The sequence below is a fragment of the Oryzias latipes genome, chromosome 15 (genome assembly GCF_053564925.1).
Source record: "Oryzias latipes strain Hd-rR chromosome 15, Olatipes_Hd-rR_3.1".
NCBI classification, from domain to species: domain Eukaryota; kingdom Metazoa; phylum Chordata; class Actinopteri; order Beloniformes; family Adrianichthyidae; genus Oryzias; species Oryzias latipes.
Window position 1 is genome coordinate 29,120,253 of NC_136251.1, and position 24,511 is coordinate 29,144,763.

Sequence of the window (24,511 nt, forward strand, 5' to 3'; positions counted from 1 at the left end):
GAAGAACAAAGGAGATCCAGGACTTTGAGGTCTTCACTTACAACTAAACTCAGCTGGACAGAAAAGGGAGACGCTCCGTAAAGGAAGCTTTGGAGATGCTTTCATCTCCTGTGGAGGCGGAGGACCAGAAGCCTCCTCAGAACTTGCAGCATCACTGCAGGTCACAGCGATGGAACAGCACAGCTGCAGTTTGTTTTGGAACTTCCCTGCCCTGGTTTTTCTTTAAATCTGCTATTTTTTTGCACAGTTCCGCTTTGCTTAGTGCTTCGTGTAATTTAAGACGATATTTTTACATTTCTGCCGTTCAAACTGCTGCTGATGGAAACTCGAGGTCCTGATGTGATCACCTTTGCACCCCCCCCCCCCATAAAATCTGAATGGATTGGTCCATGTGTGGTGCATGATCACCACAAATTCCATAATGTCAACTGAGGATACTGAAATGGCACAAATAAGTGACATTTATTCATCTTTGTCAATCGTGTGGACAGGAAATAGTGATCTTATTCAGAAGTTTTTTTATTCATCTTATTTTACCAGGACGTCCCACTGAGATGAGATCTCTGTTTCGAGGCGGACCTGGGCACAATAAAACATACAGTTAAAGTGATAAATTAGGCATAAAATACAATTAAAATGACCAGTATAACAATAGAAAAAAATAAAAAAGGTCAAATCATGAGATATGCAGTCAGGTCAAGATAGAAATGTGCATATTTCTTTTAGGCTTTGGACATGCCTGCTCTACACCTTTTTTTTTTTTTTAAATCAACACAGTCAGTTCAAAAATGAGTCATTTCAACCTTTTAAACTACTTTCTAGTCACTGAAATCAAAATAAAATACAAGGTTCATAGAAGTTTAAAAAAAATACAAACCATTTGCTTAGAATAAGCAAGAAATACTTCTTATTGGACCGTTTAATAGACAATTTAGATTACCTCTTTTTTTAGTGTACTCTGGTCTCAACCAATGTCCACCAGGAGCCCCACCAGGGCAGGAATCAAACCTACGATCTTCCAATCAGAGGTCAACCACGCAACTTTTGCACCAAGGTCGCCCATCCCAACATGTTTGAGCAACAGTTTGATTTTTTTTGGTAAGACATCAGATTTTAGCCGTTCTTGGCCTGTGAGTTAAAAAACTAACCTGGAAATGCTTTAAAAAGAACTTAAGAAAATGAAAGCAACAGATTTTCATTCTTCCACTGTAGTTTGTACAACTTTTCCAAAGAGCATGTTTTTTTTCATCTGCTCCTGATTCATTACAATTTGAATAAAAAAAATTTCAGAAAACACAATTTTAATCTTGATTTTCCAAATAATTTTACAAGAACACGTTATAAACTACAAAAATAGGATTGTTGTGTTGTCTAGGACAAACTGTCGACAAATATTTGTTAGTTTTATAAGCTACTGAGCTTTAATGCAAACTTTACTAAAATTGGTTCTAATTAAATTTTTTTCAAACATGCTAATAATTATGATACAATCAATGTAAGACAAACTTATACATATTAATAGTATTAATTAGAATAGAATAAAATTGCTGTAGAAGTTCAACATAAACTGAATTAACATCAACAACAATATTACTGACGATAATGGATAAAAATATAACTTACCAAAACACGCATTAAAAATAAAAACAATACAATAATTATTATGCAAAACATGCAAAAAAAAGAGCAGGCAGAATCTGAGCTCAACCCTTAAGAAAAAATATAATTTCACTATTAAGATTTCTTTGATACCCAAATAATATGATGCATATAATTTAACAATTAAAATACAGAGATAATAATAGTGACAATAACATTTGTATATGACTACCCATGTTTAACCTTTAGAATCTGTGATTGATGTCCCCCTAATTATCTTTATACACGTCAATACTTATCATATATTCTCGTATTGTGCCTATACCACATGCTCGTAACTATTTTTAAACTATTTTTAAAGTTTTTACCTTGTTTCTGTGCTATTCCAATTTTTTTTGCCTACAGACACACAAAATCAAAATTTCATGAACCAAAAAACTTTTCTTTTAGATAGTTTATACTTTTATTTCAAAGGAGAATGCATCTTTTGTTTGTTTTGAGAGTAAAAATGGTTTAGATTTTTGCAATAGAAACCACATTCTCAATTTGTAAGCATAAAGTTGGACAATTAAAAAAAATCTCTCGTCATATTTCTTTATCTCTTTGAAACTCATTGCATTAATCATACAGTTATACAGCAGCATTTCAGCAGTCAATATGTCAACAAGAGTGAACACTTAACTCAGTGGCGGTTCTACACTAACTTACTCCCTGGGCGAGTAACCCCACCAGCGCCCCCCCCCCCCCCCCCCCCCCCCCACACACACACACATACAAAATTTGACAACATCCTGCTGTGTTCCCTATCTTCTATTTAGCCATTTTACACAAAAAAATGCAAGAATTTTCTAGACTCGTATTACAGGGGGGTCAAACTCAGTCACACAGGGGCCTAAGTTAAAAACACGCTTAAGGTTTTGGGCCGAAGAAGATAAATGTTTACTGAACACACTAAAGCTAAACTTTTAAACCTTTTAAACTGAACTTTTTGAACATAAATATGAATAAAAACAGGAACACAAGTTAAACCTTAAATAACTTATAATATTTTGTTCTCCATATAAATATATTCTGTCAAAATTATACAAATATGAACATGCTGCAGGACAAAAAACAAAGAAAGCCTGGAAATATTAATAAGAAATTACATATCAAATAATTCCATTTTTTTTGCTCTTTCATCATTTTTTAGAGCATTTTTTTTTAGAGCTGGACTCCTGCTTCATTTTTAGCAATAATTTCTTAATGTGTGACGTCCTGTGTGTGTCTTTGTGAAACATATCAGAGGGATTAGATCTAAAAAATAAAACTTATTGTGATTAATATGTTTAGGTCTTATAAAACATTAAAGACTAAATCTTAGAACTCATCAGTGGGATTACTCCAAAAATATTTGGCATTTCCCTAAATTTGTGCAACACCAACAGCAGAAATCCTCCAAAAAAACTTAATCCTAAAATAATGGTCTGATCTCATCCCCCCTCCCCCTCCCCCTCCCTCTGACACACGCGGCTCCGTCTCTATGACGGGAGGCGCGTTGATTGTCAGAGTTGATTGTCAGATAGAAAAAGACTCCCAATCACCTGTTAGTGTGATTCAGCCAGCCACCGGCGAGTTGCGCCCCCTCTCGAGTTTTTTGACTTATGTTCCAAAGACTACCTCAAAGAGGTGTGGCCGCAAGCGTCTTGCAGCAGAGGGCGGTGGTCACGTGCGCATCGGGTCTGCTGTGTCGGAGCAAAGAATTGTGGGAAATAATCTCCATTGCCTGCTTTTTTCGAAATTGTGTTGAGCACGGGTGATTGTTCTGCCTAATTCCTTTTCATGTGCCTGTTTTACGTTGTTTCACTCTGAGGTATTTTTTTTTTTTTTTTGCACCATAAGTGTGAAGAGCAAATAGGAGGAAGACATTCTTAAGGGTCTGATGTGTCAATTTAAAAGCATTAAGTGTCGGCTGCTGAAGCAATTTCAAATCAAAAGCTCCAAGTTTCCTCTTTGAATATAGTACGTAGCACATTATGTGTAACGCCTCAGGCACGGCAAGTGCCGCCCTGGGCGACCGCCCACATCGCCCATATCAGAGGCTACGTTCACACTGCAGGGCTTAATGCTCAATTCGGATTTTTTGAAAAAATCCGAATTGTTTGCTAGACCGTTCACATTTCCAAGTAAATCCGAACTTTTGTGATCTCCAGTGTGACCGTGACACGACCCAAACGAGACCCGCATGCGCAGAAGCCAGAAGAATACTCAACGGTGAACGACGTCACTCGTTGTTTGCGGAGCCAACGTTTTCAATGGATGTCAACAACAGTGTTGTCAAAAGCGGAGCTCTTTTTGTAATATTAAATTTATTTTCACGAAGGAGCAGCACAATTACAATCTTCTCATTTTAAGAAGGCAATGGAGTCGGGATCGTCTGTACCCACTGTAGTGGAAGAGGAATGTGTATGTGTTGGGGCCGCGCGCCCGCGTGTGCAAGCGCGTGCCGCGATAGAGAATAGGGGGGCAGTGTGGGCGCGCATTCATGTTGTGTGTTACGGAGGAAGGAGGGCGGTAATAAAAGAAGGTTTCCCCCAGAATAAATGCTATGGACTCTTTATTAACCCGTTCTGGAGAATCTAAGGATCAGAACAGGGAGGAGGAGGAGGATCGCCTCGGGTCCCCTGCGCTTCTGAGCACGGTCGGAAAGGCCGGGGAGAAAGAAAAAAAAGTCATCGCGGGAAAGGTTCAACACCACGCTCGGCCATTTATCTGGAAATTTTTTCAGAAACCGCCCAGTTGCGATCAGAGCCCTGGAGTTTGGCCTGAAAAGAGCGATCACCCCAAATATTAATCCAATCAGTGATCTCCCTTCCCTTCCACTGACTGATGTCAGCAGCATCGTCCACCATGGTTGATGTTTACGTTCTCGTTCCCGCCTACTTCAACGCAAAATGATGACGTTTGTTGCGTGTCGATGACGTACAGTTCGGAATCAAGTCGCCTGGCCGGTCAGATGGCGGTCGCAATTGAAAAGAACGGCTACAATTCGGAATCAGGACGGCAAACCCACGGGGCCTGGGTCGCAATTGAAAAGATCGGATCTGTGTCATTCAGACTGTCATGAAAAGATCGGAATTGGGCCGCTTAGGGGCAAAAAATTCGGAATTGGGTCGTTTCAGCCTGCAGTGTGAACGTAGCCAAAAACCGCTACTGACTTAACTTTACCTTTGAGTCTTCCTCCTTTCTCCACTGAGAGCTTGTTAATGCATGTAATCTAATATTTTAGTCCGACTTCCATCATCTTGTCCTGCTATAATGAAAAAGGCTGACATGCACATCATTAATAATCGATCATGTGTACATCATTCCAGTTCTGTGAGTGTGGGTCAGTAATGGGTGCAGGAGTAAAGATAAGAGCTTAAATATTGGCTAAAATATCACAAGAACAACAGATATTTCATTCTAAATACCTGCTTTTTAACTTGTATTTATTCATTTATGATAGACCAATTTTAAACTATGCAAATCCTCTGAGGCAACGATCTTCCGCGGTGCTTGCTTTTGGGTGTAACCTGTTTTGTGTTCCTGTCGTGGTCACATCCCTCCCTATGAGGATTTGCTTTGGTTTGCTGCTGTCTATCAGGTCCGCCTCACCTGACCACCGAGGCCCCTCCCTGTCTGTTACACGACCCTTTTGTCCCCCATCATAGGTATAAAACAGACAAAGGCAGGTGTGGATTGTGTCCGTACTGTGGAAGATCCCCGTACGAATTTACCTGAGAGAAGTTATCCTGGGAGTCTGCACACACTCAGGTGAGAATGACATCCTTTGCAAAGCGGGTGGCTCATCAGCAGAATCGAGCAGAGGGCGTCGGCACCATTGAGAACGCCGTGAAGTTTTGCCAGCAGGATTTTGAGACTCTTCGGCAGGAATGTCTGAGCAGCGGCCGCCTCTTTGAGGATGGCTGCTTTCCAGCTCAAAGCAAGTCTCTGGGCTACAAAGAGCTGGGACCGTACTCATCCAAGACCAAGGGGATTGTCTGGAAGAGACCTACGGTGAGAAACAAAGACTAGAAACACCCATATGGTGTTATAAAACGGAAATAAACCACAGCATCTCGACATTTGTCTTGTAGGAGCTCTGTTCCAACCCAAAGTTCATCGATGATGGAGCCACCAGGACAGATATCTGTCAAGGAAGCCTTGGTATATGAGGAGAAATATTTACTTTATGGCATGAAATGTTCTGGATAGATGCTGTTTGCAGCTGCTCTGGCTACTGTCAGAAGATGTACACAGATTATTTTTATGCAGGCGACTGCTGGCTGTTGGCCGCCATAGCCTCTCTGACTCTAGATCAGCAGATCCTGGCTCAAGTGGTTCCTCCCGGACAGAGTTTTTCTGAAGACTATGCTGGAATTTTTCACTTCCAGGTGAGTTCAAACCCAGTTTCTAGTAGGAATCCAGCTTTAAAGGGGTTTCCTTTATTCAGAATATCAACCTTTTTTTATCCTGTACTTCAAAAGCGTAAAAGTTTAATGCTAATATGTAAAATATGTTTTTAAAAGAACTACTGGTACACATGAAATACATAAACCAAAAAGATGTTGGTTGCCCTCTTCGGAAAACCTTCACAGCTCCAGCTGCCTCAACACAGCAGAACTCATCAGAGACACTTTGCACTCCAGCCACTCCCTTATTCAACTGGTATCTTTAGATAGAGGCTAAAGAATAAAGCATGAACAAATCCTCTCTGGAATAGTTTTTATCCATAACCACAATATTTCAAACATTGCTAAAGTTGTTAAAATTCAATGCTAGATGCTTTTGAAAATGTTGCTGCTTGAGATCTTGTTTAAGTAGCCTACAGCTATAATTATTAACTTAGTTTTAACAATTTTACACTTTTTTCTTATTGTAACTTTTTAAATTTTAGTTACCTGCAACTTTTAGTAGATTTAAATCACTTTGTTGCAATGTTTTTGAATGGCTATAGGATGATGCACTTTTTGTGTAATACTTGAAAACTATCCAATTTTTTAACTGGTTATTGGTTTAATTTTGTTTTTCTTTGATAAATGATGCACTAACATAAAAGCACTTTAAAATTCTTATTATCTATCTGTCTGTCTGTCTGTCTGTCTGTCTGTCTGTCTGTCTGTCTGTCTGTCTGTCTATCTATCTCATGATTACAGCCGGCAGCTGCACCCCCTCCCTCCTCCTCCTGTGCATTTCAATTCAATTCAATTTTATTTGTATAGCCCAAAATCCCAACTGTCGTCTCGATGGGCTTCGAAGTGAAACATCAACTCAAAAGGATCATGAATACTAAGAGTTCAATAGGAAAATACTACAGTTTTCTCAGTCACTTTAGTAGCATTTGCAAACTTCAATTCTGATCTGAGAATTGTGCTAAAGCGACTGAGAAAAACTGTAAAATGAACTAACAAACTGACTAAGCTATACTGGCATCCCTGCCCTTAGACCCCCCTTCGCGGTAAGGAAAAACTCCCAAAGAAACGGATTTTGGAAAAAAGAAAAAAAGAAGAAAAAAAAATGACCTGGATATCAGCTGTTGTCTGTTTGTAATTTGTGTTTGTGTATTTAGGTTCCTGTCCCTGTGGTTTCTGTGTCGCAGTGTCCTGTTTGTTTCAGTGTCACTGGTGATTGTTTCCTATTTCGAGTAAATCATTTGACTACGCAACATTTGGTTTCAAGTCCTTCCTGCATTTGGGTTCTTCAGTTACGAGCCCTATCTATCTATCTATCTATCTATCTATCTATCTATCTATCTATCTATCTATCTATGAAATCGAAAATAAATTGAAAAAAACTGTGGCACTATTATTTTCATGACATATAGATAGTATTGAGAGATTTGGTAAACTCTTGTTCTAAACAATGTTAGTTTAGGATGCAAAAATATTGACATAAGTGTTCAGAAAAGAAAAAAAAATTACCAAATCAATCCAATGTCTGCAATTTGATCCACACATCTTTAACATGGTCTAACTGCAAAGAAAGACAGAATTAATTATATACAATGTTTGCATTTTTTCAACATAGCAAGTTAGACATTTAAAAAATGAATAACCATAGAATTGTGAAAACGATCATGAGTTTGAGATTTTTTTTTGGAAGCCGCCGTTTTGAAATGAGCAGGAAAAGCCCTTCTACTGCCCCTAGTGGAGTGGTGATGAACTACAGGGCAGAAAACATGGACCATGTCACATGCAATAGGTTTTTACAGTTTTTCTCAGTCGCTTTAGTACAAATCTCAGATCAGAATTGAAGTTTGCAAATACGTGTGTGTATTTCTCAAAACAATTTGTACAAACAGTAAAACACTATGGATTTCTTGCAAAAACCTGTAACTTGCTCAAAATCTTTAGTTCATCTCTCAAAACTAAGTCTTTATGTCATTGAACATGTCAGTGCCAACAGAATGTCAAGTCCTTGTGTCATTGTCTACGAACAAGACAGTCAAATGACTCAGTCATGTTGTCAATATAACTGTGTACTTTAGAGGGAGGTTCTGAAGTAAACTATGGCTAAAGTTTTGATGACAATTATTGTAAAATGTAAGTTACACCTTTTTTGTTTGATTGCAAGAGACTGGACAAGATTCACATTTACACTTTTATTGTTCATATTGTAATTTGTTGATAGCCAATGTCATACCAACATAGAAAAAACCCACTGCAAACAGTAACACAAAGGAAATAAAAAGATGGGACAATATTCTGTCCAACAGTACAGGCAGTGCAGTAGGAATTGGTGTGGTCTTCCTACACCTCTTGTCGTTCCTGTGTGTTAGGCCACAAATTCTCATCCACATCACAGCGAATATCCTCTCTTGCAATGCAGCGAAATATGTTTTTCACATTATGACAACTTGGTCATCATTTTGCAGTTAATGACTTATGAACTAATGACTAGGTGTTTTGAGGAGTAAGACTATTGCACAGTGAACTATATAATACATTTTGATCAACATGACATAAACAGTTGATAATGTAGCAAAGAGCAGAGAAATGTACATAATCATTTGCATGGATGTACCAAAGCAATTGCAACCTGTTCAAAGAAGTGATAAACTGCTTATATGATGTGCACAAGTGACGTCATGATGTGCAGATTAAACAAATAGTTTTGCGAATTTAGTTCTAATCTGAGAATTGTACTAAAGTGACTGAAAAACTGTAATGACGGTTTGGATCATTCCAATGAGGTAGGGATCTTAGAAATGTATGTATTATGATATAAATGGTAAATACTGTATAAGATCAAAGTATGTAGCACTGTTTACCTTCTGCTATCTTTCAGTTTTGGCAGTATGGCGAATGGGTCGACGTGGTCATTGATGACCGTTTACCCACCAGAGATGGAAAGCTGCTGTTTGTCCACTCAGAGGAAGGCTCAGAGTTCTGGAGTGCTCTGCTGGAAAAGGCTTATGCTAAGTACGGTCCCCTAAGCGCTGAGCTGCGCGTTAAACACATTTGCGGAGCATAAACCGTTACCTGATGACCATCCCTGTGTGGCTCACAGAGTGAACGGCTGTTATGAGGCCTTGTCCGGAGGAAACACCATAGAAGGCTTTGAGGACTTCACTGGGGGCATCGGAGAGATCTTCACCCTGAACAAGGCTCCGCCTCAGCTCTTTAAGATCATTCAGAAGGCTCTATGTCTGGGTTCACTGATTGGGTGCTCCATTGCTGTAAGCATCATTCTCACTCCTGTACTGACTATGCGGCAAAATCGGCGTCACATGCAGAGTTTGGCTGTTTGCAGGTCACCAGTTCCTACGAGACGGAAGCTGTCACGACTCTAAAGCTCGTGAAAGGTCATGCGTACAGCGTTACCGCAGCAGAAGAGGTCACTGTTGATCATTTTCTCTATAGAATCCTTAGAATGGATTCAAATAATGATGGACTCTTTTTGGCCCGTCCAGGTAAACGTTCGTGGGCAGCAGGTTCAGCTGGTCCGCATCAGGAACCCATGGGGTCAGGTGGAGTGGACCGGGGCTTGGAGTGACGGGTATGGAAGGATAATTTAAATATGTGTTTTTGACCTACCGTCCACCGTTTTCTAAAGCCTGGGGTTGTCAAAAAACAGATCCAGGGAATGGAACCACATCAGCCAAGAGGAGAAGTCGAAGCTTAACAAAGTGGCTGAAGATGGGGAGTTCTGGTATGTTTTGATTTTACATTCCATGTGTCATTTCACTTTAGTCAGGACTATACTGTGTGCAAAAGTGCACAGGGTGGCCATAGTGCAGGGGTAGAGCAGTCAGAGGATCACAGGTTTGGCTCCCGCCCTGCCTGCCCATGTTAAAGTGTCCTTGGGCAAGACACTGAACCCCACATTACGCCTGGGGGTTTCAGGTTGGCGCCAGTGTTATGAAGCGTGTGTGTATATCTGTGCGTGCATGAGTAAATGGGACTGTGACTGTAAAGCGCCGTGGGCCTTCTAAGGAGGTAATATAATGTTATACAAGTACACACCATTTACCATTTTCATCCCCAAAAGTCGTGTTCCAGACCAAAACCTGTTGTGGCAAAGTTCTAAAGGAGAACTGTTCTCCTCGCCTCAGGATGTCTTACTCAGACTTCATCAGAAATTTCTCCGACCTGGAAATCTGTAACCTGACCCCGGACTTGCTCACGGACGACACAAAAAGCTGCTGGAACAACTACCAGTTTGAGGGGACATGGAGGGTGGGCTCCACCGCCGGCGGCTGCCTCAATCACTCAGGTTTGGCAGAAACTAAGAGTTTCAAAGTGAGAAGTTTTGCCCTGCTTCCATCTCAAGAAGACTTTCTGTCGCTCTTCCAGCCACATTTCCATCCAACCCCCAGTTCTTGGTGCATCTAGAGGACGTGGATGACGATCCTCTGGATGGGAAGGACGGGTGTACTTTTCTGGTGGGACTCATGCAAAAGGATGGACGTCGGAAGAGGATGCTTCAACAAGATCTGGAGACCATTGGCTTTGCCATCTATGAGGTTCTACTGATTGATCTGATGTTTTTAGACAAAACTTAACTCCCAGCAGAAGTTTTAACATGCATTTATGTTCTTTTTGCAGGTCCCAGATGAGGTTTGTATTCATTTTTCATGTTTCCCCAACTTAAAGTCCCACTCAGATCATCTTTTGATGTTTTTTCGAAGCGTTCCCGGTGTTTCTTTTAATTAAGATTATTCAGTTTTTATCCAAAATCCAAAAATATGTGCCATTTTCATGGACATAGTTTCTGCAGAGTCAGTTACCTTGAAGCAACCCCGCCCCCCTTTCCATCACCCATAACTGAGCTCTCTGTTTACACGCTTTCCTGCTAGCTTACAGCCCCTCACAACCCCAACCTAACCTAGCAATATCAGAGCTATCCAGTTGTACAGTTTGGGTTCTGGATTCTGATCCCTGCTCAGACGAGGAAAACAAAACGTTCATGGATCTAGTTCTAGTTGTTTACACGTGTGCGTCAGAATGGAGAGAAAAAGGGAGTTTGTGTATTTTCTACGTCACATATTCGAACTTTTGCTGACCGCATTTTTTCATCTGCTCCTGATTCACAATGATTTGAGTAAAGAAATACACAGAAATGAGATTTTGAGCTTGAATTTCTTAACAGATCTCCATCATCAGAAAAATGCCAAAAGTAACATGTTAAAACGGCAAAAGCACAATTTCCACCAGAGGGGGTCCTTAAATAATGTTCCATACATCATGAATCGTTTTTAGTCGGGTTGTTGACCAAAGTTTCTCTCGTCAGTACAAAGGCCGCAGCAACGTTCGCCTTGGCCCTGATGTCCTGCTGCGGCAGCGGCCCGTGGCCATGAGCAGCACCTTCATCAACAGACGGGAAGTGTGTGGTCGCTTCACACTCCCTCCTGGAGATTACGCCATTATCCCCTCAACCTTCCAGCCTCACAAGAACGGCTCTTTTGTTCTCAGGGTGTTCTCTGAGAAGAAGGTTGATACCAGGTATACCTGCGATGGTCATCCGTCATGTCCCAGATCACCTCCTGTGGTTACTCCTGACTTCATAACGGCTTGTTGATTGTGTTTTTTTTCTAGCCGTCTTGATGTGAAACTAGCTGCTAAAATAGTGGAGGTACGAGATGATCACATCTTTCTCTTGAAAAGTGTTTTGTTAAAACGTTTTTGAAGTGTTTGCATTTTCATCCAACAGGAGAAAATCTCTGAAAAGGATGTGGATCCTCAATTCAAGGAAATGTTCAAAAGCGCTGCTGGCGGTGTGAGTCTGTCCACTCATCTGCTCACAGTCAAAGCCTCTCTCATTTCCTCCTAATGTAAGAACTCTTCCCATTGGTTCTAACAGCACATGGAGGTTTCCGCCATTGAGCTGCAGAGAATTTTGAACAAAATCTTTTCTATCCGTAAGTCAGTTTAATAAAATTAAAAAATGTCATTTTTTCTTTGTAAATCTGAGAAACAGCTGGGTTTTTGGTGTATTGCAGAGACGGATGTCAAGACAGATGGATTCAGCCTAGAGACGTGTCGCCTCATCGTCAGCCTCATGGATGTATCCTATTTTGAAGGCGACTTTGTGCATTTTATTTGGTAGAATCCACAGTTTGCAATGCTCTGCTGGATGAGAATGTGTAGATTAGGCAGTGTTTTGCTTTGATTTAATGCTAAGTTTTTAAACTAAAGCAGATGTACTGAAGAGAGCAAGAAAAAAAAAGGTCCAAAATGCACAGTAGAAAAAAAAAGACCCATTAATAAAGTAAAAGTATCATGACTAGAACGCTGGACGGACCCAGATGCTGAAACCTAGAAGGCAGAGACAGGTAAGTGAAAGGTAAGTAAGAAGTTTGAGTTCTTGGTTGATCCTGGCGAAGCTGTGGGTAACATGGCTGTGGCTCTTGATTGGAGGCTCCGGTACCGTTCCTGGTGAGCTCCCTGAGCGAGACAGAGTTCATGGCTTGAGTTCTTGGTGCGTGGTGCGTCTGGAGATCTTGAGGAGCACAGAGACTGTGGCTCACTATGGCAGGCGGCGTCAGCGATAGATAGCTGTGGCTTCTGCTGCTCGAGGTGGTAAGACTCAGGTGACACTAGTGGCATGAGGTGCAAAACCTGAAGTGCAGAGGACAAGATTAGCTCAGGACGATACAAGGGGCCAGACATAGAGAGCTTTAGGAGACTAGGCACCATCAGGGTTAACGAACTGGTGAAGAATGATGAAGCTGGGTCTCCAAGTAGCAGGTGGCTTGATGAGATGAGTGGTAACAGCTGTGAGGAATGAGCAGCAGAGCTGGGAGGGGAAGGAGTCTGACAGGCCACCATGACAAAAAAAATTTCTAGAGATCTGATTTTTTTTTAAAAAACAAAGAGCAATGAAACAGAGGATTTTTCTGTAAGTAACAGGAAAAAAACATTTCAAAACAATGCACAGAAAGCTGACGTGTTCATTAAAAAAAATAAACTGAACAAAACAGTTCAGATTTTCACAAATCCACTAAAAATAGAGAAAAAAAGATAATTAACATTCCAAATATTGCTATGATTAAAGAAAGAAGAAATTAGAAGATATCTAATCTTAATAATTAAAAGTGCATAATGCCGGTAGTTTGAACTACTTGAGCTTTATATTCATTACTTCAATTCATGTTCTTTTATGTTAGAACAGTTGTCTCAACAGGATTCAATAATTGAACAAAACATAAAACCAGTTGTAAAATACAATTTTACGTTAAATATTCCCTGATTACTAGCAATTATTAATACATTAAAATTTAAAGTTTTAAGATTGTTGACAAAGCTGAGACGTTACAAACACATACATAGATTTAAAAAATCAATTATTAGTCAAAATAACAAAAAATAGTGAAGAATCTTGAAAGAAAAGGAGAGTTAATCTGATTTGATTCATGTTTTTTGATTACACAAACTTGACATTGGTTTGATTTGTTGCTGGACAGTGAGTGGGAAGAAGCAAATTTATAAAATGCCAGCCCTATTAAGTTCTTTCTTTTTTATATTTTTGCACATTTGCCATAATCCGGGCCTTTCTTAGATTTGTGAGGAAATAGCAAAACCTGTGAAAACACAGAAGCAGTGAAACAGCACATTTTAATTTCTGAAACCCTCCTTAACATTTCCCCAGAAAGATGAAAGTGGCAAGTTGGGCCCGATGGAATTCCGCCTTCTGTTGACCAAAATCCCGAAATATTTGGTAAACCTCCAAACTAAGGAAACGTTGGGCATTCTGGGATGGGAATAAGGTTGAACACGTGGCTGTGGTTGTGCAGGAGATCTTCAAGAGCCTTGACACTGACAACTCTGGCACCATGAGTTCCCATGAAATGAGAAATGCTGCATTCAAAGCAGGTAAACAAACAGGATACCTGCAGCTGTCAGTGTGCATCTCAAAAATGCAAAAAACGTTTCAACACTGGTGATGTTTATAATGTAAACTGTGAATTTTCCAAAGCGTGTGCATATGCTTTCATGACATGAACTCCTCTGCCAACTGGAAAAGCCAGTTTTGTGGCCTCAGGTGTGCACTCACAAGTTAAAGACCGTGCACGTTGCCATAGAAGCAACACATGCAAAGCCAGTGGGTTTTTACCATTGGGCCCGCCCACACAGGATCTGAGCTGGCCTTCATTTGCAAAGAGAAGCAAAACATTGTTGTTTTTTTTCCATCCACAGGTTTCCAAATCAACGGCTCTGTTCTGCAGGCCATCGTCAACCGCTACGCCGACGCGCAGTACGCCATCGACTTTGACAGCTTCGTGAGCTGCCTGGTCAAACTGGAAATGCTCTTCAGTAGGTGTCAGGAAGCATCACGTCACTCTGATGCCAAGTGTTTCCATGAGCCTCATCTGTTTATGTCTGACTTTACCAGAAATGTTCAAAGCGCTGGACAGAGGTGGCTCAGGAAAGATTGAGCTGAACATGCAACAAGTGAGGAAAACAGCAAGAGCTGCAGGTTTGTGGGCCCTCCTCAGTCAAACAACTTGTTTTGTTTGTTTTCTCTTGCAGTGGTTGTGCCTGGCAATTTACTGACCCTCTGGATGACACAAGAAAAAAAAAGGAAGGCACTGTGTCCTTAAAGAAATGCTTTAACAAGTAAAAGTATCTTAGATTTAGAGTCTTCTTCTAACTTCTTTTCTCACTTTAACGTTGGTAAAATGCCTCACAAATAAAATAGTTTCAAACATCTGCACACTTTCAGTGTTATTTTCTCTGGTTGGTGGAACTTGATGAAAAAAAGAGGGGACCCAACCTGACGAAAGAGGTGTGAACAATGACCGTAGGCGCGAACGGTCATTGCACACACAAAGACTCCGCAGCAGGTGTTGGCGGACACAACATCTCACCTTCCTCCAATGGGTCTGGAAGAGCAGCCAGGGGCGTCGTATCGCATTCTGACGCAGTGAAATGGTCTGTGGAAGAGCTTTGTGGAGCCAGAGGGATAAACTTACATCCATCCATCTATATGTGGGTGTTTTATAGGTTATACATATGTTTAAGTCCCACCTTTACTGCCCTTACTGGTGGAATATTCCACTATCCATTAAGGCAGGGGTCGGGAACCTATGGCTCGCGAGCCATATATGGCTCTTTTGATGGTCACATGTGGCTCGCAGACAAATCTTTAATTATAGTTTTTTTTTTCATTAGACCAGTCCTTCTCGGGCGCGATGCGATGCCAGAGGCGCGCAGTAGTAGCAGTGCTTAGAGAGAGAAATCTGCGCCAGCGCTATCAGTTACTATTATCTATTATTTCAGAGTTTGTACCAGCCGGAAACCTGTGAATTGCCGTGCCTAAAACTGCGCGCTCCCGTCTCTGAGAAAGAGCGCGCAGATGCGGGGACGGGATGTGTGAGGGAGAAAGCAGAGGGTGGGGGTGAGGGGTTGTGGGGACAGGCAGCAGGTGAATCGCGCAGGGATTGTAAAAACGTAAAACCCGCTTCCCGTCACTCACTGCAGCATGTGAGTGTGTGTATGGCTCCCCGTCTGCATGTCAGCAGTCTTTGTCACATCTACAGAACATTCAGACCTACGATGACGTTTAAAGTCTCAACGCCTGAACGAAGCAGAAACTCACCACGTATCAACCAGACTAGACCATCAGCAAAACTACCATGAGAAATACTCATCATTTATTAGCAACAGAATAACAATGTTATTAAAAAGAATCCACAGACTTATTGTACTTTAAAAATGTTGAAATTAAATCAAATGCACACATTCATTTGTATATTTAGTTTTAAACAAATTGTCGCGGACTGAGTTGGATGGCTGTTGGGCCGCGTTAAAAGTTCTGGAGTTCATTGAACTCGTCAAGCAGAGATCTGATTGGCCCTCAGTTCTGTCGCTCAGCCTGTTGTTAGGTAGTTTGGACCAATGGGGTTCAGCTATGGGCCGAACAAGGGAAATGGGAGGGCTGCAGCGGGAGCAGGGGAATATAAAGTTGGGAGAAGCGCTCTCGTGTCGGCGGGAGAGATTCAGGAGTTGCTGAATTAATTGAACGGCGTTTGTTGCGGTCTGCAGTAATCGGAATAAAGAACCTTAAAAGAGGTTAAGTCTCCGTGCCTCAGTGTGGGGAAGGGACACTACATTATTGTATGGCTCTTTCGAAATTACGTTTCAAAATATGTGGCATTTATGGCTCTCTTGGCCAAAAAGGTTCCCGACCCCTGCATTAAGGGTTTGAGCTCCAGTTTCTTCCACGTGAAGAAAGAAAGCAATTCAAAGGAAAACTGCTGCAGTAAAATCACTACACTCTTGTTTAGACACCATTACAATGTGGATTAGCGGGAACCGCTAATGTGTGGTGCAGAACTTCTTTTCTAAGAGGACCGGATACAGAAAATAATTTAAAAGGGAGGTGTGATGCTGTAGTATCGCGAGAGCCGACGAGAGGAGTGTGGTGAGTTAACTTGGCGGCGCGTAAGTTGTGAAAAAACATTTTGGTTTATTTCATTACACCGCCAGATTTAAATAATGAGGAAAGCTAACAAAATCCGAAAAAGTTTGTCAAGCATTTGTCAGACTGGAGAACTTGGAGGATCTGGAGAATTACATCGACGAGTGTTTCAATACCTGCGTCATGAGGAAATCCAACACAGCCACTCCTTCCACCAAATGCAACCGTCCCGAAGACTCTCCGGGGGCTGCCTCCTCTCCAGGCAGCAACATGAGTGATATCCTGGATTCGATCGATAAAAAGCTCTCCAGCCTTGATTGCCGTTTAAATTTGCTGGAGATCCTCCATAAGGAATTTCAAGGCCTGCGAGAGTCTCTGGAATTCAGCCAGCAGCAGGTGCAGGAGCTTGCAGTGGAGAACCAGGCCCTCAGAGAGACCGTGAAGATCCTGGGCAACGACACCGCCCGTCTTTCTGAGGAAAATCGATCCATCAAAGAAACCCTCCTGGATCTTCAGGCGAGGAGCATGAGGGACAACCTGGTGATCTCGGGGATTCCAGAGGAGGCAGGGGAAGACCCGGAGACCGCCGTGAAGTCCTTCATGGACGCCCACCTGCAGCTCCCCAAGGAAGAAGTCCAGAAGATCTCCTTTCACAGGGTTCACCGGCTCGGAGGAAAGAGGCCAGACAACCAGCGCCCGCGTCCAATTGTGGCTAAATTTGAACACTATAAAAAAAAAGGAGCTGGTAAAGAGCCGAGGCTGGGAGCTGAAAGTAACACACTTCAGCGTGAATGACCAGTTCCCGGTCGAGATCCTCCGCCGTCGGAAAATCCTCTTTCCGCTGAGGAGAAAGCATCTCTCTGCTGGAACCCCGGCCGTGGTTTCAGTGGATAAACTTTTTGTGAACGGCAAGCTGTTCCGGGACCCAGAGGTAACACCCTGGCTGTGCTGAAGGCTTTCAGAGGCGCACTGACATCTGCGCTGCCCAGAAGAAACCCGCAAACTTATTTAATTGAATAGGAAATAATCGGATCATCAATAATCCACACCCCTCAGGAAAACTGTTTTTTTTCTTCCCCTCTCACATTCATGTTTCTGTTGTTGTTTCTTTCTCTTTTCCTCTCTCTTTTCTCTTGTCCCCCCCCCCCCTTCCCCTTTCTTCGTATGTGAATCAGGTAAAGGCAACGCAACCAAGGTGAGTTTTTTTTTTGCACGGAACAGGCGCGCGCGCATACTAGAGCGCACATATGAGGTGCCGTGTAGGACATTATTCAGAATTAGCATTCACATACACGTGTGAAATCTCTCACACACACTAGTGAAATGCTTGTATACATACAACTGAAAATGTATTCATTCACATACACATGTGAAATCTCTCACATACACATGTGAAATGCTCTCACACACACTACTGAAAATGCTCTCACATACACATGTGAAATGCTCTCACACACACCACTGAAAATGCTCTCACATACACATGTGAAATGCTCTCACACACACTACTGAAATCCTCTCACACACACTACTGAAATCCTCTCACACACACTACTGAAATTTTCGACAGAAACGGAAGGCATTTCAGTAGAAACGGAAGTTGGCTGATTATCGCGAGATAATCATTCGTCTGAATCATTCGAAAATGGCAGCCGGTTGCGCAAGGAAAACCACCGAAACGTGTAAGTATATTAAAAAATATCCAGTATCTGTTGTAAAATATATTTGTAAATACTTAAGATGATGTGTTTAATATGTTATATTCCTCAATCAACAACCTAGATTGTTTTGAAGCTCATCAATTTCAGTAATGCTAAAGCTAACGCTAACGCGAATTAGCGCCGAAGGCTAAAAACAAACGCTAGATATTACATCAAAAAGCAGTGACTTCTAACCGTAGTCACAAGTTATTAACACGTTTTAAATGTGTTCATATATGTAGGGACAGACGAGGATGAGGAAAATCCGATCCATTTGCGGATGGAGAAAGATAGCCTGTTTGTTTTCAAGCTAGCTCGTGCCAGATGATCAGATTTGACTTCATTTTAATAAACGGTTAATCGTTGTCGTACTGGGTTAAAGGTTTATGTTAAAGACCCAGAAGAGAGAGGAGGAAAGGGCTAGAAGGGAGGAACAGCGACAGGAGAGTCTGTTAAGTTTACTTGAGTTGAAATTATTGTTCTAAAATGTAATGCAGCCATTGTTTTTCCAATTTGTTTAATAAATGTATGAACAAAAATGAATAATTTACATGTATTATTTAAATCTGAGCTATTTTTAACAATCTTAAAAGGATTTTCATATAAACATCAGATGTACATATTTAGAATTTCGTTTTATATGTTAATATTTATTTTTATACATGTTAACAATAATCCTGGTCTTCTAGAGTCATGTGTGTCACAGTTGGATCTGAAAGGAAAGCAAAGATTTGTCCTTGCAGACAGACGTGACTCTGCTCGTCCAGCATGTTCCTGGTGTTGTCCTGCTGTGGCTCAACATCTGTGGCTAAGCAGTCGCCTTTGCTGATGCACAGAATGTGCAGAATTGAACTGCAGGCAATGATTTTCATTGCAAAGGTTGGTTTTACTTCCAGTGCCCCCAGAAATATTGCTCTCCTCCTCATCTTTATCATGCCAAATGCTCTCTTCACAACAGAGCGTGTTCTGGAGTGGTTCTGGTTGTAACTGCCTCAATGGCATTCCTCATGGGTTCCCTGTAGGGTGTCAGCAGCATGATGGGATGTGCAATGCAGGGATACCCACCATCACCCAAAAGGATCCTTCAGGTGGGTTTGTTTGATTTACATAAATTGGGCTTTTACGTAGAACCCGTGAATCATGGATTGATCCTGGATTCTCAACAAAAATATCTATAAATTTGGCATTAGAGTCACATACAGCATGCATTTTAATGGAATAAAAAAGCTTCCTGTTAAAATAACAAGCTGCATTATCTTTTAGGGCCTTTATTCTTATGTGGCAGCCATCAATGCTCCTTGTGACCCTTTGGAAGGAGAAAGACCAAGCGAGCTGCTAAAATCCAGAGGCGACTTATGGTAGTTCATTCCCACTGGGAAGCTGGGTGACCCTGCTCATCAGCTGGAGGATGCGGTCTGCCGTCCTGTGGACAACATCGCTCACGGTGGACCGTGTCATGTCAAAGACTCTGGCTACCACACTGTAAGATGTGCCACACGCCAGCCAGAAAAGAAACACCAGGACGTCAGTCTCCTGTGACCCCCCAGAGTGTGAGGAACCCGAAGCTGATGCTTCAGGACCATCGACCCAGATGCTCGATGGTCCTGCGGGTCAACCGAAAATCCAGTCTTGTGTCGGACTGACCGTCAGCGTAAAGGGCCAGGACAGACACCTTTGTGTTGGTAAAGCAGTAGAGACGTGGAAGACCCTGGAAAATGCAACATTAATTATTTCATTGAGGAAATTAAATCACATTTTTTTAATGTTTCTATTTATTTTGATGTCTTACATTTTAGATTATGAAGTATTTATTAATTCTGGAAAATCTCGTGGTTTTTATTTGGCTGGGTTTTTGGATTTTCATTTAAACTTTTAAAAATGAAAGTTTTTGTTTTGTTTTTGTTTAAAACAAGTGATATGGTTTGACTCTGAATAAAAAATTCTAAACTTTGAACTCACAAGTGTTTCATGTAATTGGACTACACAACTCACTTGAAAAAGAATGTTAAACTCTTACCCAGCAGACTGTGTAACCTTGAGCATGATTAGTAACAAAGTTTAAGTTAAAGTTTAGGTTTAACTAAAAAAAAAGCTTTAAGTTTAACTCACAAGTTATTCTGTCTGGTCAGGGCATCCAGAGGAAATCTTCTGAGATGTCTGCTTGTCCTTGCCGTCCTGTGATGCTGCATATCTGCTCGTTTTCAGTTTGATCTCACGAAAAACGGTTGAATTATTGCCAGGAACACGGACAGATTCATTTTCAAAGCCATTTTCAGTAAGGTGTAAGAAAACTACAGAAAAAAATGCCTCCTTGCAAGAGCCCGTTAATCGTTCAGCGGCACAAAAACAAAATAAATATTGGCATGAAAAAATAACTTGGGGGTTTATTTATGAACAAATACATTAAATCAACACCAAAGTGTTTGTAATTTTATTATTTATAAATCAGTCACGTTTTCCATGATCATAACACAGCAGATTCATAAATAGTCTTTGTAAAATGTTCATATTTATTATGTTTTTACTCTGACAAATAAGTGTCATTCTCCGCGTTAAATAGGAGTAGTTCGCCTCCAGACCAGGTGGTGGCGGTAATGCGCCACTTTGTTTCCGTGTCAAGCGCGTTATGAACAACACCCAAAAGAAAAAAGTACTGAGCACAGGTGTCTGAATTGCTTTTAAATTCAGAGAACTATATAGAACTATATAGTTCTGCACTATATAGGGTTTTAGTAGTTAGGGATCAGGGCAGGAATTCGGACACAGGTTCATTTCCACTGAAATGCCTTCAGTCGAGCAACTTCGTTTCTAACAATAAAGTAAAAAAAAAAAAACGTTTCCACTGAAATGCCTTCCGTTTCTATTGAAATTTTCACATGTGTATGTGAGAGGATTTTGGATAGTGTGTGTGAGAGCATTTTCACATGTGTATGTGAGAGCATTTTCAGTAGTGTGTGTGAGAGCATTTTCAGTAGTGTGTGTGAGAGCATTTTCAGTAGTGTGTGTGAGAGCATTTTCAGTAGTGTGTGTGAGAGCATTTTCAGTAGTGTGTGTGAGAGCATTTTCAGTAGTGTGTGTGAGAGCATTTTCAGTAGTGTGTGTGAGAGCATTTCACATGTGTATGTGAGAGATTTCACATGTGTATGTGAATGAATACATTTTCAGTTGTATGTATACAAGCATTTCACTAGTGTGTGTGAGAGATTTCACATGTGTATGTGAATGCTAATTCTGAATAATGTCCTACACGGCACCTCATACTGGCGCGTCGGCGTCCCCTCCGCCTCAGTCAGGTGACTGAGGCGGAGGAGGACGCCGATAAGGGGGACTTAATAGGGATTCCCCAATAATAGCGGCCAGTTTCTCATCAAGAGGGGTCAGCTCCAGCCCCCCCCCCCCCCCCCCCCCCCCCCACATGGCGGACACACTCTGCCGATGCAGCGCTAGACGTTTTTTTGCCTCGACTTTGATGTCGGATCATTTCTTTCATTTCTTTTTTATTTCGGCCACGGTCCGAGGTTGTGAGGCTCCAGCATTTACGGCGTCTGCCACCGTTTGCCGCTCACGTGCCTTTTCGGCATTAGTAATGCCCACACTGTGCCCTCCAAACAACATTTTTCTCCTCTTTTCCACCTCGCCAACGATAAATTCTACTTCACATTGAGTGAAGTTACGTTTTTTTGATTTCCTCTCTGTGTTTGCCATGATCTCGCAATCAATGAATATTCATTTGTGGGCGTTTCACAGACTATTTATGGGCAACTATGGGCGTGTCATGTAGCCGCAAAAGCTGCGCTGCATTTAGAATCGGTTGTGATTTATTAAGGGAAAGATGCGTAGGATGTGCGTGCGCACAGTTTTATAAATCCGAATATTTCTGTGCGTACGCACGTCCTATGTTTCATCCGTACGCCACTTCTGACGCAAATCCTACGCAAAGTTTTATAAATGAGGCCCCTGGGCACAATAAAACATACAGTTAAAGTGATAAATTAGGCATAAAATACAATTAAAATGACCAGTATAACAATAGAAAAAAATAAAAAAGGTCAAATCATGAGATATGCAGTCAGGTCAAGATAGAAATGTGCATATTTCTTTCAGGCTTTGGACATGCCTGCTCTACACCTTTTTTTTTTTTTTTAAATCAACACAGTCCAGAATTTTTTGTCTCAGTAAGACTTAGGATCTGGAAATAAGGAAGTTATAATTAAAGTGAGCTCTGTACTCCTGAAGGTAGAAAAACGTTATAATAAAAAAGCCTCACGTTTTACAGTACTTTTTAATTCAACTTTAAGGATGTTATTTTAAAGTTACACTGGCCATCATTGCCATTTTTTTTAAGATTTTGTTCATATTTTGTTCAAAAATGAGTCATTTCAACCTCTTAAACTACTTTCTAGTCACTGAAGTCAAAATAAAATACAATAAAGTTCATAGAAGTTAAAAAATAATACAAATCCTTCGCTTAGAATAAGCAAGAAATACTTCTTATTGGACCGTTTAATAGACAATTTAGATTACCTCTTTTTTTAGTGTACTCTGGTCTCAACCAATGTCCACCAGGAGCCCCACCAGGGCAAGAATCAAACCTACGATCTTCCAATCAGATTTCTTTTTGGGTAAGAAATCAGATTTGAGCTGTTCTTGGCCTGTGAGTTAAAAAACTAACCTGGAAATTCTTTAAAAAGAACTTTAGAAAATCAAAGCAACAGATTTTCCTTCTCCCATTGTAGTTTGTACAACTTTTCCAAACAGCATTTCATCTGCACCTGATTCATTACAATTTGAATAAAAAAATTCTCAGAAAACACAATTTTAATCTTAATTTTCCAAATAATTCTACAAGAACATGTTATAAACTTGTTTTTAAAAAATGGTATCCTTTCAAAAATATGATTTTCTTGTTTTTTAGTACAAAGCTCCTGAGCTTCAATACAAACTCTTTTTTATTTTGCTGCTACAAACATTTTTGGTTCTGTTAATTTATTTTAAAAATTTCTTAATAAAAAGTCAGAACTTGAATTATAATATTTAATTTACTATGAATGTAGTTCTCTATTTTGCATGTTGTTGATTTCAGATTGACTTTATTCCATAAAGTCATTTACAAATACTTACAGTTTGATCCATTGCGTATTTGAGTTAAACACCCCTAATTTACCCGGATTAATTAATATTTATCCAATTTAATCTAGTTTTTTATCAAAATAAATTAATACAAATAAACAGAAATGGACAAATAAAAAATACATATATTTAGTTGATTCGTAAAGCTTAATCTTCCCATTTAAAATGATCTTTAATGTAAGCAATAATTTGAATAAATGCAGTCAAAATTTTTGAAGTTGCATAAAGTTTTTATACTTTGTGAGTGAACCTTCAGAGACACCAACAAACCAGCAGATGTCACAGTTTTCAAAGCTTTAGGCTGAGCTCCATCACTTCCTGGTTGGTTTTGTCCTGATGTGCTTGAAGCAGCACAAAGTTTTCAGCTCTTAAAAAGTGTTGGGCGGACGTTTCCGGAGCTGCGTTTCTCACAGTTGTGTTTCCCCTTTTACTACTGCTGTCATTATTATTAGCTGTGGCAGTCAAGGCCAAGCCTTCCTGACAACAGCTCTTAAGCACACTTCCACCAGTAAAATTTTTATTTTTATTGTTAAATAAATACAATTTCATAAAGTAAACTATTTTTCAAGAAATTAGTTAACATTTGATCAAACTAAAATGCAGAAAAACTGCTCAAAAGTAAAAATAAATAAATAAGCACCACTGAAATGAAAAAATACTAAATAATTTCTAATAAAAGTCACCTGTTGGGCACTAATCCAGGTCTAATCTGTAATCTGGAAGCATACAGAGTTTTGCATGAACCCTAACCAAATCACCACTTAGTCAGACAATGAAATAAAGGGATTTTTCTGATACTTACAGTCAGGTTTTCGGCCCTCGTTGCACCTGGATGACGTGATTCCTTCTGAGGCTGCAAAACAACAAAGGGTGACATTCCTCACACCTTTGCTTTAAACAGGAAACAGATCCCAGTTTATGTGCCGAGTCAACAGGTAACCTGATCAATTTACCAACGTGTGAAAACTCATCCTACGCTTTACCTTATAAGGCCACTGAGCAGCTGGAGCAGCAGCTGGCGCTCTAAGCCGACATGGGTTTGTTTTCCATATAAGGATATGGCGCTTCTCCCACCTTCAACACCTGGAGCTCACCTGAGCTCAGGAGCTTGTGGGCTCCCCCCCATCACAAAAGGTCACGTCCGTCATCATGGTTGCACTTTGAGGGGACAAAAAACAAACAAACTGCACACTTGCAGG

The 24,511-nt window shown here is 40.7% G+C and overlaps 1 protein-coding gene and 3 long non-coding RNA genes across 6 annotated transcripts; 2 read left to right on the plus strand and 2 right to left on the minus strand.

Moving 5' to 3' along the window:
- Nucleotides 1-321: 321 nt before the first annotated feature.
- On the minus strand, nt 322-24,427 carry LOC111948761 (uncharacterized). Of its 2 annotated transcripts, XR_013647678.1 has the most exons (4): nt 24,296-24,427; nt 24,115-24,203; nt 538-579; nt 322-437 (listed from the first exon to the last, which is right to left on the minus strand). It is a non-coding gene; the product is annotated as an uncharacterized LOC111948761 (long non-coding RNA). The 2 variants fall into 2 exon arrangements; XR_002874745.2 differs by lacking the exon at nt 322-437 and having other exon boundaries at nt 445-579.
- LOC101165172 (calpain-2 catalytic subunit) lies at nt 4,543-14,772 on the plus strand. The gene is made up of 21 exons (XM_011484687.4): nt 4,543-5,637; nt 5,718-5,787; nt 5,896-6,014; nt 8,908-9,041; nt 9,130-9,298; nt 9,373-9,456; nt 9,533-9,618; nt 9,697-9,771; nt 10,175-10,335; nt 10,416-10,585; nt 10,668-10,679; nt 11,353-11,564; nt 11,658-11,694; nt 11,773-11,838; nt 11,923-11,980; nt 12,062-12,126; nt 13,711-13,779; nt 13,856-13,934; nt 14,259-14,375; nt 14,455-14,513; nt 14,592-14,772. The coding sequence occupies exons 1-21, from the start codon at nt 5,401-5,403 to the stop codon at nt 14,613-14,615; spliced, it is 2,103 nt and encodes a 700-aa protein (XP_011482989.2). The 5' UTR covers nt 4,543-5,400; the 3' UTR covers nt 14,616-14,772.
- Nucleotides 12,217-13,037, minus strand: LOC144984054 (uncharacterized). The gene is made up of 3 exons (XR_013647677.1): nt 12,756-13,037; nt 12,590-12,680; nt 12,217-12,506 (listed from the first exon to the last, which is right to left on the minus strand). It is a non-coding gene; the product is annotated as an uncharacterized LOC144984054 (long non-coding RNA).
- On the plus strand, nt 18,037-20,136 carry LOC144984052 (uncharacterized). 2 transcript variants are annotated; one of them, XR_013647674.1, is made up of 4 exons: nt 18,037-18,164; nt 18,926-19,061; nt 19,141-19,270; nt 19,446-20,136. It is a non-coding gene; the product is annotated as an uncharacterized LOC144984052 (long non-coding RNA). The 2 variants fall into 2 exon arrangements; XR_013647673.1 differs by having other exon boundaries at nt 18,043-18,164; nt 18,872-19,061.
- Nucleotides 24,428-24,511: the final 84 nt, after the last annotated feature.